The sequence below is a fragment of the Lissotriton helveticus genome, chromosome 1_1 (genome assembly GCF_964261635.1).
Source record: "Lissotriton helveticus chromosome 1_1, aLisHel1.1, whole genome shotgun sequence".
NCBI classification, from domain to species: domain Eukaryota; kingdom Metazoa; phylum Chordata; class Amphibia; order Caudata; family Salamandridae; genus Lissotriton; species Lissotriton helveticus.
The window spans coordinates 12477985-12496503 of record NC_136057.1 but is presented as its reverse complement, the minus strand read 5'-3'; the positions used below and the strand labels follow the sequence as shown (position 1 = coordinate 12496503).

General features: G+C 50.9%; 1 protein-coding gene across 1 annotated transcript in view; it reads left to right on the top strand.

Moving 5' to 3' along the window:
* The first annotated feature begins 7007 nt into the window (after window positions 1–7007).
* LOC144766812 (arylsulfatase A-like) overlaps window positions 7008–18519 on the top strand; it is a 72339-nt gene continuing 60827 nt past the window's right edge. The window contains exon 1 of the mRNA XM_078650541.1: window positions 7008–7222. Coding sequence (XP_078506667.1) covers window positions 7008–7222 — 215 coding nt within the window. The remainder of the gene's footprint in view (window positions 7223–18519) is intronic.

Sequence of the window (18519 nt, the reverse complement as noted above, 5' to 3'; positions counted from 1 at the left end):
TACTTGGGTGGAGTGAGGTCTTCACATCCAGGGCCTCTGGTGCCCCTGCTGCAGGATTGATGTTCACCCCTGTGAGGTGGACAGAGGACCCCATTGTGCTGGACCCAACATGTGCCAAGGGTGCAGTGCCTGGAGACAGGATCTCCACATCTGACCAAACCACAATCTTGGCTTTCCTTCCATCTTCCAAGGCCTCCTAGGTTCATATAAATTGTGAGCCCTCGTGAAACCAAAATCACAGACTTGGGAATTCATCCCAGGAAGGTCCAGGTTCATCGGTGAGTTCTGACTCATAGAGGGGGACGAGGAGCACTTAAAGGTCCAGCATACAGGCGCCATAGGATACTATGTAATACAAAACGTGTGAAGTTCCTAGGCGTGGAGGGGACGAGAGGATCTAGATTGTGGAAACGGAAGCATCAGATCAGAGGATCTCATTTGCTCAGAAGCAAGAGCTCTCACACACCCGTGTGGGTGTCATGCTTCATCAGCTCCTCCTTGGGCCGGTGCTGCGATGACCTACGGGCCCCTCGAGGAGGTATTTTGAGTGTAAGATGTCAATGTGAGGTGTAGGGTAGAGTTGCTCTAGGTGTAGATTGGTGTAATGTGATTCTGTGGTTTAAAAAAGCTAATCAATACCTAAATAAATTTAATAGGATGGCTATCTTGTTATGATTTAATGGCAATGGGGATTGAATATGGAAGTAATGGTCCTATCCAGCTCATAAAATAGTGTGTGTTTATGTCAACATGTTTCTTTCCTCATGTGTCGCTATCAATCCAGGCAATTCTTCAGGCCAGAAAAATAAAACCTAATCTACTTATGGTAGGGAAAATGTATGTACATTAGCAAAAGGTACCCCAATCATACAAATGAATCTTCACAGTAAAGTATACTTGGGGACATCTAAACCCAACCTAAGTTCGGTAAGCTACTGATCCCATTGGGGATGGCAGAGATCACGTTAGCTGTGGAACAAAAGGCTGATTCAGAGGTGACTTACCCCATCTCTGCCACCCTAGAGGTGAGTTCTCCATTAGTGCTGTCAGTGTAGAGCAGCCGTTGAGTGTCTCAATGCTGCAGCAATCCATGAAGTGCTAGCGGGGAGTGGGATAAAAAGTAGGAGCATACTGTCTACTCCTACTCAAAATGAGCCAGTAGCAGAATTATTGTGTAAATATATGAGTCGAGGATGAAGAGGATTTGGAGTTTAGTTTCCTGATCCCAAAGAGTGGGTGGTAATTGTGGCATCAGCAAAAGAAGAGCCACAATTAGAGAAAGCAAAGTTGTGCAAGAAACTTGTAACTTGTAAGATGACCTGGATTTCAGAAATGAGGTATTAACCTGGCTGATCCAAGCACCGGGATATCAAGACTTGGGTCATGTGGAATTCATAAGATTGCTCAAACATAGTTTCATCTTTTCTTCAAAGAAGAGTTCTCAGAGAGTAATGTTGATTCTTACTTCATAAATACTGGAGTCGCACGATGGCCCATCCTTTCACATCCACCTGCTGCTCCTGGTGAAACTGTGCTCTGAAAGAATCTATTGTTGGGTATAAGATTGACATGACAGTGAGGCCCTGGTTGGGCACCTGAACTTTGAACCCACAGTCACTCCACCCGGCAGGAAGGGAAGCCTCACTTGCTTTCTGCAGTTGGAATATCCTGATGTACGGTTCCGTTGATGAGTTTGAACTCAATGACTTACTCCTGCAATAATAAAGATGTTAAACATCTTGGTGCATTCTATAGCGCAAACCTATCCAAAAGGTCGCAGAGTGCCGTACATGGTCAAAGGCAAACTACAAGTTGGGGATTAATAAAAGAAGAAGCTGAGTTGCACAGTAAATGCGCTGTGATGTAGTGTTCTTTAAAGAGGTGAGTCATTAACTCATTCCTAAATTGGAGCAGCAGTGACAACATCCTGATGGATATGGGGATGTTGTTCCAGATCCTGGTGGCATAGATGAAAAATGGCTGTTGTCTTGCTTTTTTCCCATTGCTACACTTCTTAGTCTTCATTCTGATGGTTCCCTGGGTGTGGTCACAGGGTGCTGTATAAAAGAAAGTACCAGGGGAGGTGCTCGCAGTGTCTGAGGCAGAGCACCGGAGAGAGTGTCGGGGGAGTGTTAGGGACGTATAGGGTGGAGCCTTAAGCATGGTATCCAGGGAGTGTTATGTAAGGATCAGACAGAGTGGAGGAGATGTTGCATGGGGCCCTAGGGGAAGTGTTGTGAGGGGCAACAGGGGAGTGTTTGAAGAGTATTAGAGGGTATTAGAGAGAGTATCAGGGGAGTGTCCAAGGTGTGTATCGGGGAGAGTTTCAAAGCAGCATCAGAGGCAAGACAATAGGGAAAGTATCAGAGGGAGTATTAGGCAAATATCAAAGGAATTTTCATGGAGAAAATCCGGAAAACCGTTGGGGCAAAGCACCTGGGAAGGATGTCAGGGATAGAAACTTGGAGATGTTAGGTAGAGGGGGGTGTAAGAGGGAGTGTCAGGAAGCAGTCTTACAGGAGGGGTATCAAAAAGAGATTACAGTTTAGTGCCGGGAGCAAAGCACCTGGAAAGGCATCAAGAGAAGAGCACTGAGTCTATGGGAACTGACATCAGGGGGCATGTCCGGAGGGAGTGTCTGGCAGAGTATTAAGGGGAGTATCAGGAGGAGTGTCATAGTACATGTATGGGAGTGTACCAGGGCGAGTGATAGCATGTACAAGGAGGAGTATCAGGAGAATGTTAAATTTCAACTCTTACATTTGTATTTTCACTACTGCAAGGCCTTCCTCTCCCATAGGATATTATTGGAGTTACCTTTACATTTAATAAGCTGTAATCTCCAAATGGGAGTAGGTAATCCATTCATGTTTAGTGTCTTCAGAATTGTAATGAAAAGTTCCAACTTATGGTGCAGTGGGATCTAAATTACAATTGTGACAATGCCACTGCTAGAATGTTTCCATTTTACTGCCTTATCCATTTGGTGGCAGGGTGTAGCTGATGGTTAAACTATGTGTATTTCTCATAGACAGCCACACACAATGGGGAGCTTCCTTTAGTCACCTCTCATCCAGAGCCACCCCTAAGGTGCCTTAATCTGAAGTGACCCCTTCCTTTCAGACTTTGAGATTCTTTGCATTGGGTGCCAGAAACGGTATTGGCACACTGCACCTGGCTGCCCCTGTGCTGCTGGAGGTGTAAGTTTGGTGCTGCTTTGTGGCCTTACTGTGCTTACCTTAATTCCACTGAGACTGGGATATCAAACCGTGCTACTTACCTGTAAGTAGTGCCACTTTGATTGCCCCTTTTCGCCATTGGATCACAGTGGCACCAGATACCAAGTTTGACCTCTGCACCCAGGCTTCCCAGTGCCGCCGGTGGTGCACTTGTATAATTGACCTGAACCTTACCTCATACTGATTCGTTATCCAGAAGCTCAAAATCGTAAATTGTTTACTTACCTACATATTGCTGATTGTCTTTTCTCCAATAGAATACACTGTCTACTTTATATGTTGAAAAGCATTGAAATTGCAAAACGCATTTACAGGCAGCAAAGAATCCTTGGTTCTATAAATAAATAAACTAAAAGTAGATTTACAAACCAGTGGTCTCAAATTTAGTCAGTGAGTGTGCACAACAAATGCGTAGCACTGCCCTCTAATATGCGTAACTGCTCTCCCACACTACCACACAAGAGAACATTAGTATTAGAGGGGGCGGAGCTAAGGGGAGGACAGGTGAACTCACACAGGACAAGAGAGGGGGCGGAGCTAAGGGGAGGACAGGTGAACTCACAGGACAAGAGAGGGGGCGGAGCTAAAGGGAGGACAGGTGAATTCACACTGGACAAGAGAGGGGGCGGAGCTAAGGGGAGGACAGGTGAACTCACACTGGACAAGAGAGGGGGCGGAGCTAAGGTGAGGACAGGTGAACTCACACAGGACAAGAGAGGGGGCGGAGCTAAGGGGAGGACAGGTGAACTCACAGGACAAGAGAGGGGGCGGAGCTAAGGGGAGGACAGGTGAACTCACACAGGACAAGAGAGGGGGCGGAGCTAAGGGGAGGACAGGTGAACTCACACAGGACAAGAGAGGGGGCGGAGCTAAGGGGAGGACAGGTGAACTCACACAGGACAAGAGAGGGGGCGGAGCTAAGGGGAGGACAGGTGAACTCACACTGGACAAGAGAGGGGGTGGAGCTAAGGGGAGGACAGGTGAACTCACACTGGACAAGAGAGGGGGCGGAGCTAAGGTGAGGACAGGTGAACTCACACAGGACAAGAGAGGGGGCGGAGCTAAGGTGAGGACAGGTGAACTCACACAGGACAAAAGAGGGGCGGGGCCAAGGGGAGGACAGGTGAACTCACACAGGACAAGAGAGGGGGCGGAGCCAAGGGGAGGACAGGTGAACTCACACAGAACGAGAGGGGGCGGAGCCAAGGGGAGGACAGGTGAACTCAAACAGGACGAGAGGGGGCGGAGCTAAGGGGAGGACAGGTGAACTCACACAGGACAAGAGAGGGGGCGGAGCTAAGGGGAGGACAGGTGAACTCACACAGGACGAAAGAGGGGGCGGAGCTAAGGTGAGGACAGGTGAACTCACACAGAACGAGAGGGGGCGGAGCTAAAGGGAGGACAGGTGAACTCACACAGGACAAGAGAGGGGGCGGAGCTAAGGGGAGGACAGGTGAACTCACACAGGACAAGAGAGGGGGCGGAGCCAAGGGGAGGACAGGTGAACTCACACAGAACGAGAGGGGGCGGAGCTAAGGGGAGGACAGGTGAACTCACACAGGACAAGAGAGGGGGCGGAGCTAAGGTGAGGACAGGTGAACTCACACAGGACAAAAGAGGGGCGGGGCCAAGGGGAGGACAGGTGAACTCACACAGGACAAGAGAGGGGGCGGAGCCAAGGTGAGGACAGGTGAACTCACACAGAACGAGAGGGGGCGGAGCTAAAGGGAGGACAGGTGAATTCACACTGGACAAGAGAGGGGGCGGAGCTAAGGGGAGGACAGGTGAACTCACACTGGACAAGAGAGGGGGCGGAGCTAAGGGGAGGACAGGTGAACTCAAACAGGACGAGAGGGGGCGGAGCTAAGGGGAGGACAGGTGAACTCACACAGGACAAGAGAGGGGGCGGAGCTAAGGGGAGGACAGGTGAACTCACACAGGACGAAAGAGGGGGCGGAGCTAAGGTGAGGACAGGTGAACTCACACAGAACGAGAGGGGGCGGAGCTAAAGGGAGGACAGGTGAATTCACACTGGACAAGAGAGGGGGCGGAGCTAAGGTGAGGACAGGTGAACTCACACAGAACGAGAGGGGGCGGAGCTAAAGGGAGGACAGGTGAACTCACACAGGACAAGAGAGGGGGCGGAGCTAAGGGGAGGACAGGTGAACTCACACAGGACAAGAGAGGGGGCGGAGCTAAGGTGAGGACAGGTGAACTCAAACTGGGCAAGAGAGGGGGCGGAGCTAAGGGGAGGACAGGTGAACTCACAGGACAAGAGAGGGGGCGGAGCTAAGGGGAGGACAGGTGAACTCACACAGGACAAGAAGGGGGCGGAGCTAAGGGGAGGACAGGTGAACTCACACAGGACAAGAGAGGGGGCGGAGCTAAGGTGAGGACAGGTGAACTCACACAGGACAAAAGAGGGGCGGGGCCAAGGGGAGGACAGGTGAACTCACACAGGACAAGAGAGGGGGCGGAGCCAAGGTGAGGACAGGTGAACTCACACAGAACGAGAGGGGGCGGAGCTAAAGGGAGGACAGGTGAATTCACACTGGACAAGAGAGGGGGCGGAGCTAAGGGGAGGACAGGTGAACTCACACTGGACAAGAGAGGGGGCGGAGCTAAGGGGAGGACAGGTGAACTCAAACAGGACGAGAGGGGGCGGAGCTAAGGGGAGGACAGGTGAACTCACACAGGACAAGAGAGGGGGCGGAGCTAAGGGGAGGACAGGTGAACTCACACAGGACAAGAGAGGGGGCGGAGCTAAGGTGAGGACAGGTGAACTCACACAGGACAAGAGAGGGGGCGGAGCTAAGGGGAGGACAGGTGAACTCGAACAGGACAAGAAGGGGGCGGAGCTAAGGGGAGGACAGGTGAACTCACACAGGACAAGAGAGGGGGCGGAGCTAAGGGGAGGACAGGTGAACTCGAACAGGACAAGAAGGGGGCGGAGCTAAGGGGAGGACAGGTGAACTCACACAGGACAAGAGAGGGGGCGGAGCTAAGGGGAGGACAGGTGAACTCACACAGGACAAGAGAGGGGGCGGAGCTAAGGGGAGGACAGGTGAACTCACACAGGACAAGAGAGGGGGCGGAGCTAAGGTGAGGACAGGTGAACTCACACAGGACAAGAGAGGGGGCGGAGCTAAGGTGAGGACAGGTGAACTCACACAGGACAAGAGAGGGGGCGGAGCTAAGGTGAGGACAGGTGAACTCACACAGGGCAGGGTGTGGGTGCCCTGACAGCAGGTGGGCGGGTATGTATGCATAAAAAAAAAGCACAAACAATCAGTCAAATAGGAAAGCGAAACACAAGCAGGAGGAGGAGAGGAGCGCAGAGCCGGAAGAGAGGGAGAGGGAGGGGGAGAACAAGAGAGAGAGAGGGGGGGAGAGGAAGAGAGAGAGAGAGAGGGGGGGGGGAGCCCTTAGATAAGGACCAGAAGAGGAGGGAGGGCCTATAGAGAGGGAGGGGGAGAGAGGAGACGCTTGTGAGGGGTCAGAGAGGGAGGGAGAGTGGGGAGGGAGAGTGGGGGAGGGGTGGGGAGAAGGGTGTGGAGGTGAGAGTACAGTGAGGAGGGCGAAGAATAAGGAAAGTGTGGGGGGGGTAAAAAGGGCAGTGAAAGTTCTGGTAGGGGGATGAGTTCGGGGGTCCCCACAGAGCTCTCAGGGTCAGGGGTCACTGAGCCTGGAGTGAGGGGGTGCCCTCTTGTAACAGGCTCCGTGAGGCAGGGGTAGTAGGGACGCTCTTGTAGGGGCAGGCTCTGGACAATGTCTCCCCTCTCGGGGCTCCCCCTGCTCCTCCTCGCTCAGGGGGGGCTGGGTCTACCAAACATTCTGCTGCTTTTTGCTGATGATTTGGGGTACGGCGACCTGGGGTGCTTTGGCCACCCAACCTCAGGGACGCCCAACTTGGACAAGTTGGCCAACGGGGGACTCCGGTTCACAGACTTCTACTCCAGCTGTCCCGCCTGCAGCCCCTCCAGGTGAGTGCACGTGTCCCACCCCTCCAGGTGACCGCACGTGTCCCGCCTGCAGCCCCTCCAGGTGAGTGCACGTGTCCCACCCCTCCAGGTGAGTGCACGTGTCCGCCCCTCCAGGTGAGTGCACATATCTGGCTCACAGCCTCCCTCCAGGTGAGCACACGTGTCCAGCTTGCAGCCCCTCCAGGGGAGTACACATGTCCAGCCTGAATCCAGCCCCTCCAGGTGAGTGCATGTGTCCAGCCTGAATCCAGCCCCTCCAGGTGAGTGCATGTGTCCAGCCTGAATCCAGCCCCTCCAGGGGAGTGCATGTGTCCAGCCTGAATCCAGCCCCTCCAGGTGAGTGCATGTGTCCAGCCTGAATCCAGCCCCTCCAGGGGAGTGCATGTGTCCAGCCTGAATCCAGCCCCTCCAGGGGAGTGCATGTGTCCAGCCTGAATCCAGCCCCTCCAGGGGAGTGCATGTGTCCAGCCTGAATCCAGCCCCTCCAGGTGAGTGCATGTGTCCAGCCTGAATCCAGCCCCTCCAGGTGAGTGCATGTGTCCAGCCTGAATCCAGCCCCTCCAGGTGAGTGCATGTGTCCAGCCTGAATCCAGCCCCTCCAGGGGAGTGCATGTGTCCAGCCTGAATCCAGCCCCTCCAGGTGAGTGCATGTGTCCAGCCTGAATCCAGCCCCTCCAGGGGAGTGCATGTGTCCAGCCTGAATCCAGCCCCTCCAGGTGAGTGCATGTGTCCAGCCTGAATCCAGCCCCTCCAGGTGAGTGCATGTGTCCAGCCTGAATCCAGCCCCTCCAGGGGAGTGCATGTGTCCAGCCTGAATCCAGCCCCTCCAGGTGAGTGCATGTGTCCAGCCTGAATCCAGCCCCTCCAGGGGAGTGCATGTGTCCAGCCTGAATCCAGCCCCTCCAGGTGAGTGCATGTGTCCAGCCTGAATCCAGCCCCTCCAGGTGAGTGCATGTGTCCAGCCTGAATCCAGCCCCTCCAGGTGAGTGCATGTGTCCAGCCTGAATCCAGCCCCTCCAGGGGAGTGCATGTGTCCAGCCTGAATCCAGCCCCTCCAGGTGAGTGCATGTGTCCAGCCTGAATCCAGCCCCTCCAGGTGAGTGCATGTGTCCAGCCTGAATCCAGCCCCTCCAGGTGAGTGCATGTGTCCAGCCTGAATCCAGCCCCTCCAGGGGAGTGCATGTGTCCAGCCTGAATCCAGCCCCTCCAGGTGAGTGCATGTGTCCAGCCTGAATCCAGCCCCTCCAGGGGAGTGCATGTGTCCAGCCTGAATCCAGCCCCTCCAGGTGAGTGCATGTGTCCAGCCTGAATCCAGCCCCTCCAGGTGAGTGCATGTGTCCAGCCTGAATCCAGCCCCTCCAGGTGAGTGCATGTGTCCAGCCTGAATCCAGCCCCTCCAGGGGAGTGCATGTGTCCAGCCTGAATCCAGCCCCTCCAGGTGAGTGCATGTGTCCAGCCTGAATCCAGCCCCTCCAGGTGAGTGCATGTGTCCAGCCTGAATCCAGCCCCTCCAGGGGAGTGCATGTGTCCAGCCTGAATCCAGCCCCTCCAGGTGAGTGCATGTGTCCAGCCTGAATCCAGCCCCTCCAGGGGAGTGCATGTGTCCAGCCTGAATCCAGCCCCTCCAGGTGAGTGCATGTGTCCATCCTGAATCCAGCCCCTCCAGGGGAGTGCATGTGTCCAGCCTGAATCCAGCCCCTCCAGGTGAGTGCATGTGTCCAGCCTGAATCCAGCCCCTCCAGGGGAGTGCATGTGTCCACAATCTTCTCGAGTTTCGTCATGTAGGCTACATGACGAAACTCGAGAAGATTGTGCGGCGAGGCGTTTCTAAATACAAAAAGGGCATATTACAACCCAAGATCTTGCGACGACCTAAAATAGGAAGTATTCAGTGGATTAAATACGTACAAAACACGACGCGCTCTTCTGTTACAACAAAGAACTATTACTTATCTAGAATTCTACAGGGTGAGGCGATTCTCACATGAGAGACTTGGACGTTTGTACACTAAGGGGGTCATTAGAATGACGGGCGGACTTAGTCCGCCCGCCATCCTATCGGAATTCAGGACCGCCCGCCATAAGGGCGGGGGTCCCGTGGGGGGTATTAGGATGCGCCCGCCACAGTGGCAGGCGCATCCTGCATTTATAACATTGTGGCGGGCGGTGCTCTCTGCACCACCGCCACAATGCTATAAATGCATGTATACATTTGCATACACAAAGCGGCAGGCACTGCGCGGTGCCCACCGCCTTGTATATGCAAATGCAGGGGGGTACCACAGGTACCCCCCGTGTGCACCCCCACCCCTCCTTCACTCTGGGGGCCCCCAGAATGAAGACCGCATGCCTTTCCTTGGCGGCATCGCTGCCACGGAAAGGCATCTGTCCTGGCCCATCGTAATATGGCTGGCGGTGTCTAATAGACACCGCCACCATATTAAACCTTTTCCACCCCGACGGCAAGGCAACCGGGGCGGAAAAGCAGCGAACGGTCTTTCCATCTCCCGCGCTTCCCCCCCCGCCATACTAATATGGCGGGGGGGATTCAGGAGAGGATCGCGGGCGGATTGCCCCTGCCAGGCTAGCGCCCGCCATCCTAATGGACCCCTAAGTCTGTACAATACAATGACTGAAGCCTTGAAAAATGTTCTAGAAAATGAAACACGCGTCGCCTGCCGGTTCAACGTTTAAAAGGAGGATTGTCATACCAAGCTGTCTATTCCTTACCCACATTGTTATTGTGTTTTCAATTTTAAACTTGTGATTCAAAATTTGGTGATATATTTATAGTAAATTGATACAGCAAGAACTGAATTGATTCCCTGCTGGTACTTTGAACTGATTTGTGCTAAACAACTATATGAATTTATATTATATTTGTACTAGAGTGCCGGGGTTCATATTTCTATTTCACGGATCCTTGAAGGGTGGTGGCCACGGGCTAAGGCCCACTTTGCACATTCCTTAAAACATCTCTGGCTAAAATTATACAAAGATAAACGAATCAAAACGAGGAAAAGATAACAAACAGAGAGGGAAAGACTCTGAAGAACTGCAGAGATTGATAAATTACAGGTTACAAGGTGTCTGTGAAATGAGAGAATATAGACAGGTGCAAAGGAAATGCAGCCAGTTTCAAACACTGTCCTGTACATTTAATCAACTGAAACTTCAGCTCCTACTTGGCCGCAGAGGTGATTGGGAACAATTAAACAAGGAGTTCATCTCTCAGTAGTTTCTTGAAACCTGGATTTGAGGAAATGGTCTGGATGTGAGGGGCAAAGGAGTTTAAAATGTTAGGGTCCCAGCCTGAGAGGGAATTAATTAGCATTCCCATTTTGTCAAATTTGGGGACTTCAAGGTGAAAGTCAGTGTTCTGAAGTGGACGAGCGCAATCACAGAGCTTCAGTTCGTTGGCAAAGTAATGAGATGGATCGGCACGTAAAATTGTATGAAGAATGCAGGACAGTTTGTACATGAACCTGCCTTTTTTAGGAAGCCGCTTGGATCTGCCTTTGTTAGGAAGCCGCATGGATCTGCCTTTGTTAAGATGTGTCATGGATCTGCCTTTGTTAGGAAGTCGCATGGATCTGCCTTTGTTAGGAAGCTGCATGGATCTGCCATGGTTAGGAAGCCGCATGGATCTGCCATGGTTAGGAAGCCATATGGATCTGCCTTTGTTAGGAAGCCGCATGGATCTGCTTTTGTTAGGAAGCCATATGGAGCTGCCTTTGTTAGGAAGTCGCTTGGATCTGCCATGGTTAGGAAGCCATATGGATCTGCCTTTGTTAGGAAGCCGCATGGATCTGCTTTTGTTAGGAAGCCATATGGAGCTGCCTTTGTTAGGAAGTCGCTTGGATCTGCCATGGTTAGGAAGCCATATGGATCTGCCTTTGTTAGGAAGCCGCATGGATCTGCTTTTGTTAGGAAGTCGCATGGATCTGCCTTTGTTAGGAAGTCGCTTGGATCTGCCATGGTTAGGAAGTCGCATGGATCTGCCTTTGTTAGGAAGTCGCTTGGATCTGCCATGGTTAGGAAGCCGCATGGATCTGCTTTTGTTAGGAAGCCGCATGGATCTGCCTTTGTTAGGAAGCGGAATGGATCTGCCTTCTCTGGTTTGCTTGGGCAAAGGGAGGTATATTTATACCTGATAGGTGCCTTGGGATGGTAGTATTGACATAAAGTCGGTCAGAGGAAGATGTCAGGAATGAACCCTTAGGGAATAGTGGTTTATGCATATTTTATTAAGTTCTTGGAGAAATCAATAATCCTGTGCTAGGAAAAATCCCAAGAGCTTAAGGGTCTGTTTCTAAGAACTCGTTGTGACGTAGGTTAGTCACTGTTGGACATGGAGATGACGTATTTAGGATGGACCGTCTTCTGCACCCAGAGCACACGTCAGATAAGGGACAGCCTCTGTTGCTCGGTCTTGTGAAGGGAGGGCTAATGTGGGTGAAAGGGCCTGCCAGCCTGTCTTTGAGGCACAAAGGTTTTTTGCCTCTGGAACGGCGCACCCATGTTAGGGCCTCAATCCAGCACATAACACTCTTTCAACAATTGGATCAATTGCACGTTGACACTTTTGAAAGGTTTTGACCAGGAAGGAGGTGCTGAGGTAAGCAATGGTTTTAGGTCACAAGTAGATCATTAGTAGGGGGAAGAGTTAACCTATTTTCAAGCAATCGGGTAATAACCCCTGGGGTAGAGAATAATGCATGAGATTGGCCCTGTCGGGCCTGAGAACGTTTTGCATCTCTTTAGCCATGTGTGTGGGAAGGGATCTAAGGAAGTGAATAGAAGGCTTGAGTTTGGAGATAAGATGACTGTGCTCTGGCTGTGAGAGGTCCCTGAAAATTAACCAGTTGTTGGGTGATTTACTGATGATTTGTCCTCAAGACGTTGGGTGTCATGACCCTCAAAGCGTCAATATGTTTGATCTTGGTGTCGAAAAAGTGGGCGAAGTCTTCACTCTTCATGTCAGGATCCAGTATTATCAGGAAAACTCTGGGTTGAGTCAACACCCTGACAACCTCAAAAAGCTTTTGAATCTACTTTTGGCAATACCAGCTTGGGACCTAAAGACACTGATTTGGCCTCAAAGACATGCTTTGGTGAATCTTGACCTGTGGGGGAGTTCAAGATTTGTCCTAGACTGATTTTGCCACCAAGAGCACTCAATACGTCAGAGATGTTGATTTCTCCATAAAGGCCACCCATATACCACAAGTTTCTGCTCCGAGTCCGGGCTCGCTTCTGTTTGAGGAGCGCTACGTCATCCATGACTGCAGTAAGTAGCTTGTTTAAAAGATTGTTTTCAGGATTTATGTCCTGCTATGTATTAGGACGGGTAAGTGTTAAGGAAGACTCAAGTGTCACAGCTTTTACGTCTTCTAGGTTGTCAATGGGTTATTGATTTGGAGAAGGACAGTCAAATGGAATTTGAAAGTGATAAGACGAGTCCACAGGAATAAAGTCTGATCAATTATCAGGTCAGGAGTAGCCACTTTAATATGTGTTGGTTTCAGAGAATATTGAATAAACTCATCCGTGAGGAAGGAGGTGACAGTGATAAAGTAAATTCAATATTCACTTAATGTTTTTTTGTCGTCGGGTTCATGGTAGATCATGTTGAGTTTGTTAGGTTTGGCGTTTGAGGCTTTAACGTCTATTTTGAGGCACTGGAGAACAGGGCACACTTCTGTTCCTGCTCATTTGAAGGGAATAGTTCTTTGAGGACCACAGTTACTCTGTTGTCCATTTTGCCTTCCTCGTTAGAGAGTATGATACTATAATTCGGAGGAACCAGGAAATCTTACATCGATTGAGAGGTATAATTGAGCCAGGTTTCTGTTGAGATCACAAAGTCAAGGCTCAAGTCGTTAATTGCGTCCGCAATCTTGTGTTGTACAGCTGATCTGCAGTTGTGGAGCACGGAGCGAAGGTTGGTAGAGACGAGGATATGAAGGAGGTGGATTGTGGAGGAACTTCAATGTGATTTTTGGGACTCTCCCCTCTCATAGGGTGTCTGGTCCTAGGGAGACCCATCTGGACAGGGACATTGTGTCTCATGTGTAGAGGTGCATCTGTTGGCATCAGCTGACAAATAGGTAACGCAGGTGTGTAGGGGCTCTCTGTTGGTAAGTGTGAGAAGTTAACCTGGCACCTTGCACCAGTCTAAAGGACCCTTATTGATGGTGGTTGTAAAGTCAACCTTATAGAAAGCTATCCTAGTGGTAGGATGGACCAGCAGTCTTAGGCTAAAACCTCAGAGAGCATGTGAAGCCAGCTGTTTTACCAATTATAATCCCTTGAATACCAAATGAAAGGACACCACACAAGGTATATATCAAATATATATGTATTTATTACTAACACAACCCCTCTGCACTCTTTATGAGGTCAGAGTTCGAGATACGTTACAAGTCACTCAAGAAGCATACTATAAGTTGCACAAATACAGTTCTGCCCTAGGGGCCTCACGAACCATATACTAAGTAAGTGGTATAAGAACCACTTCAGGAATAGTGAATAGGCCTAGGGCCTAGGGAATCGCTGGGGCTACACTACAGAACAAAGGTTAGGAAGTAGGAGACCCACAGGAGAAGCGTGCAGTGTGGGAACACAGTCGCGAGTTACCATAGAGTTATAATGGGAATGTAAAAGTTGCAAAGTAGTTGATTAAGGACACTTCCGGGTGGACTGCGGTAAAACACTTTTAAACTAGGACACTTCAAGAGTCAACACCCATGGGAGCACCGGAGTACTCGAGTTACCTCAGCCAGGGAAGCCGGGTGCATAGGTGTCTTTTGGTGTCGGGTTTCCTCTATGTTTTCTATGGAGATCTGCAAAGAAGTGCTGCAGGCGACCAGGAGAAAAGTGTCCGGGTGGATCCAAGGGTGGATCGAAGATGGGAAGAACCTGAAAGCAGAGGGGACAGAGTCTGGGTCACTAGCCAGTGAACAGGAAGGAACCAGGCGATGTGGAGATTCAATCAGGTGAAGAGGGGAAGCCTGTCTCTGCAGCCTCGAGGACCAGGAGGCGTCAACGATGACCAGTAGCTGGTTACGAGCTGTCCCACAAAGGATCTAGTTGTCTCGCCGTCGGTATCCGGATTGGACCCAACAAGCCTTGGCAAACGCAATCCACGCAGGAAGGGAAGATGGGCTTCAGTTCCGACCAGCAAGGTCTGGGGAGCTTCTCCTCTGGAGGGAAGCTGGAGCAAGCCTGGAGCAAGCAGGAATGCAGTGTAGTTTCAAAAGAAAGTCTTCGGAGGGCTAACGAGCCAATGGGCTAGCAACCAGGAAGAGGCGTCAAGCTGAAATGCAAGACTGAGCTTCAGTGCAAATGGCGCTCCGGTCTGGGGATTCTCAAACCCCAATGCACAACTACGAGGGTGCCTCGGTAGTTGCACTGTTAATAAAGTGCAGGTAGTCCAGGGTGTCCGGCCCCACGTCTCTCGTGTCCGCCATGGTCTCAGCTTTGCTGTGGATGTGGATCGGAGTCGGAGAAGTCTGGAAGCCCAGTTCCTGAGTCCCTGAGTCTTCGGGTTATGGCAGGAGCATCGACAAAGCAAACTGGCAAGTTACTGGTGGTGCCTGTTTGCACAGGGTGGTCACTCCTTGACCACAAGAGAGATGTCTTCAGTCTTCTGTTCGGTATAGAACGTCGAAGGTCCAAGAGTTCCGTTTCAGAGTTTCAGTCCAGGATAATCTAATGTCTCTAGACACAGCTCCTATCTTTATACTGATTTTAGGGGCTGGATTACCTGCTAGGTCCCTCCCATGGGTGGACCCTGAGAAGAGGTGGTTACACCCCTTTCTCTTTGTCCAGTTTTGCGCCAGAGCACAGCTGGAGTGCCCCAGCAACTGGTTTGAACCGGGCTATGCATGGAGCACCTTGTGTGCCCCAGGCAGTGTCTGGAAAAGCATCTTTCCATTCAACCCACCCTGCCCCAATACACTACAGGCTGTATGGGGAGGTGCTAGCACCTCCCTCGACAGGAAACATATTGTCCAGGCCTCCCTGGCCGGAGTTTTGTCCAGCTGCAGGAGGTCAGACTCGTGTCCGTGGCAGCAGCATCCATTTTGTGATGCTGAGGCTCTGTTTAACTTTAACCGGGTAAAGCAGTAACTACATGTCTTCTCCCTCTAGAAGGGTGGAATGCTACCCCTGGCGGGTGGGGCGCCGGGGGGTGGGGGGGAGTAGTCCAAAGTGTTTGACACCTTACACAACATGTTTTGATAAAGCCAAAGCAAAGTTAGCATTAACCGCGAGGATTATATTGCACTTAAGAGTATATGGTATGGCTATATCATAGACAGCTATAAGGAGATGGTTCTGAAAGCTGCAGAGGGGCTCAGCTCATGCTAGGGCACCATCTCACACAAAACCAAGCACTCTGCCTCCAGGAGTGTGAAGGCCTGCCATCGGAGTGACTTATAGGTTAATATGTGTCTATATAAAAGGTAGATATAGATATACTATAAGTAAGGGGTGATTACACAACCTTACCCACGCTGAGTGATCAGCCTGTGGTGTCAGTTTGGAGGGCCAGCCAGAGGTGGCACAACACATGCTGCAGCCCCTGGTACGCCTTGGATGCACTTATGCCCTGGGTACCTATGGCACACTATACAGGGGCTCACAGAGGTGACCCAATACCCAATCAGTTATGTACCTAAGGTACATGGAGTCCATTTTAAAGTGAGAGCAGATAGCCTGGGGCCCTGAATGGCAGGATCCCAGGCCAACTAAGTAAAAAACCAGCTAAACACTAGGCAAAAAGTTGGGGTAACCATATAGTCAGATATCCACCTTCCTACAGTAAGTACCTGTGTTCAGCCTGAGGCCTCTGAGGCTAAGTGCCTGTGTCCAGCCTGAGACCTCTACAGGTACGTGCTTCTGTTGAGCCTTATATCTCTGTATGTAAGTGCCTGTGTGCAGCCTCAGACCTCTGTAGAAAAGTGCCCGTGTTGAGCCTTAGACCTCTGTAGGTAAGTGTCTGTGTCGAGCTTAGACCTCTGTAAGTGTCTGTTTCCAGCCTTTGACCTCTGTAAGTGTCTGTATCGAGCCTTAGACCTCTGTAGGTAAGTGTCTGGGTCCAGCCTCAGACCTCTGTAGAAAAGTGCCCGTGTTGAGCCTTAGACCTCTGTAGGTAAGTGTCTGTGTCGAGCTTAGACCTCTGTAAGTGTCTGTTTCCAGCCTTTGACCTCTGTAAGTGTCTGTATCGAGCCTTAGACCTCTGTAGGTAAGTGTCTGGGTCCAGCCTCAGACCTCTGTAGGAAAGTGCCTGTGTTGAGCTTAGACCTCTGTAAGTGTCTGTTTCCAGCCTTTGACCTCTGTAAGTGTCTGTTTCCAGCCTTTGACCTCTGTGTCTGTATCGAGCCATAGACCTCTGTAGGTAAGTGCCTGTGTGCAGCCTCAGACCTCTGTAGAAAACTGCCCGTGTTGAGCCTTAGACCTCTGTAGGTAAGTGTCTGTATCGAGCCTTAGACCTCTGTAGGTAAGTGTCTGGGTCCAGCCTCAGACCTCTGTAGGTAAGTGTCTGTGTCGAGCTTAGACCTCTGTAAGTGTCTGTTTCCAGCCTTTGACCTCTGTAAGTGTCCGTGTTGAGCCTTAGACCTCTGTAGGTAAGTGTCTGGGTCCAGCCTTAGACCTCTGTAGGTAAGTGCCTGTGTTGAGCTTAGACCTCTGTAAGTGTCTGTTTCCAGCCTTTGACCTCTGTGTCTGTATCGAGCCATAGACCTCTGTAGGTAAGTGTCTGTATCGAGCCTTAGACCTCTGTAGGTAAGTGTCTGTATCGAGCCTTAGACCTCTGTAGGTAAGTGTCTGTATCGAGCCTTAGACCTCTGTAGGTAAGTGTCTGGGTCCAGCCTCAGACCTCTGTAGGAAAGTGCCTGTGTCGAGCTTAGACCTCTGTAAGTGTCTGTTTCCAGCCTTTGACCTCTGTAGGTGTCTGTATCGAGCCTTAGATTTCTGTAGGTAAATGCCTGTGTGGGGAATATTGTGCCAAATGGTGACATTTAAAACATACGGGCTAGTAGGTTTGACCACACACTAGTTGAGTTCACGCCCCCTTTTTTTAGAGAGATTGGATTTATGAACCAAAATGTGTGGAAGGAGTGTATTCTGATGCCGGGGTCATACGGGTGTGACCAGAGCCCCGCGGGAGTAAGTGGGCGTCACCTGATGCCCCGGATATTGGGGAATCCCTATGGAGGTCTTTTTTTTTTTATTTCAAAAGAATTTTTTTATTCAGAAGTTTTTCCAATACAGTACAGTAGTAATGCAGGGGGGGGGGTTGTTTACAGCGGGGGGGGGCGGTGGGGGTACATGGTATTTCCTGGATTCATGTTTGCCCACGTATACATAATTGAGCGGTTGGTTTTCCCCTGGAGAATGTGAGAGAAGAAGAAAAAGAAGGAGGGAGGAGAGGGGGGGGGGGCACACTTAGTCTAGGCTCCGTGCTTGTGGTGTGCAGTGGTGTGTTGTGCGTTTGCGAGTTTACGGGGGTTTGTGTGATCCCAGGTGGGCATCTAGGGCCGCCCACATCTCATTCTTGGCGTTGTGGTTTGGTGAGAAGTTACCCGTAATGTTATCCGCCCCTCTGAGGAAAGTGACCCAGTTTATCCAGCTTTTGAATGTTGCTTTGGATGTGTCTTTCCAATTCGTCAATACGGTTTTAACTGCTGCTGTGAGTAGGATGTCTACTAGGTCTCTCTCTTCCTTGCTCTCTAGATTTGGTGCCATGAATGCGGTGGCTAGCCCTACGAAGCCTGGTTGTATGTTTCTCCCTATGACCGTGTTGATCAAGTTGCTCACTCTTGTCCAGTACGTTGTGACTTTGGGACACTCGAAGATGAGGTGTTCTAAGCTGCCCTTTTCCCTTTGGCAGTTCCAGCATGTGTCACTGTCCCTTATGCCTGCTTTTTCAAGTTTGGCAGGAGTCCAGAAGGCTCTGTGTAGGAGCCAGTATTTTGTCTGTGCGAGTTGTGGTGCCACTTTGTTGGTTGTGGCTGATTTCCATAGCCTGCCCTTTTCTTCCTCACTTAGATGTCTTGTGTATAGTGTCTCCCAGGAGTTTGTTGTCTTTGCATTCACTGTGGAGGTTTTGGGGCTTAGGAGGTTGTAGATCTGCGCTGTCTGGTGTCCAACCTTGTTGAGGTTGCTCATGTACTGTATGATGGTGGGCTTCTCCTTGTTTAGGTTCGCCTTGGCGATGGCCGTCCTTATTTTGAGGAACGTGTATAGTTCTATGTCTGGTAGGTTGTGCGTCGCTTTGAGGTTCTGGAATG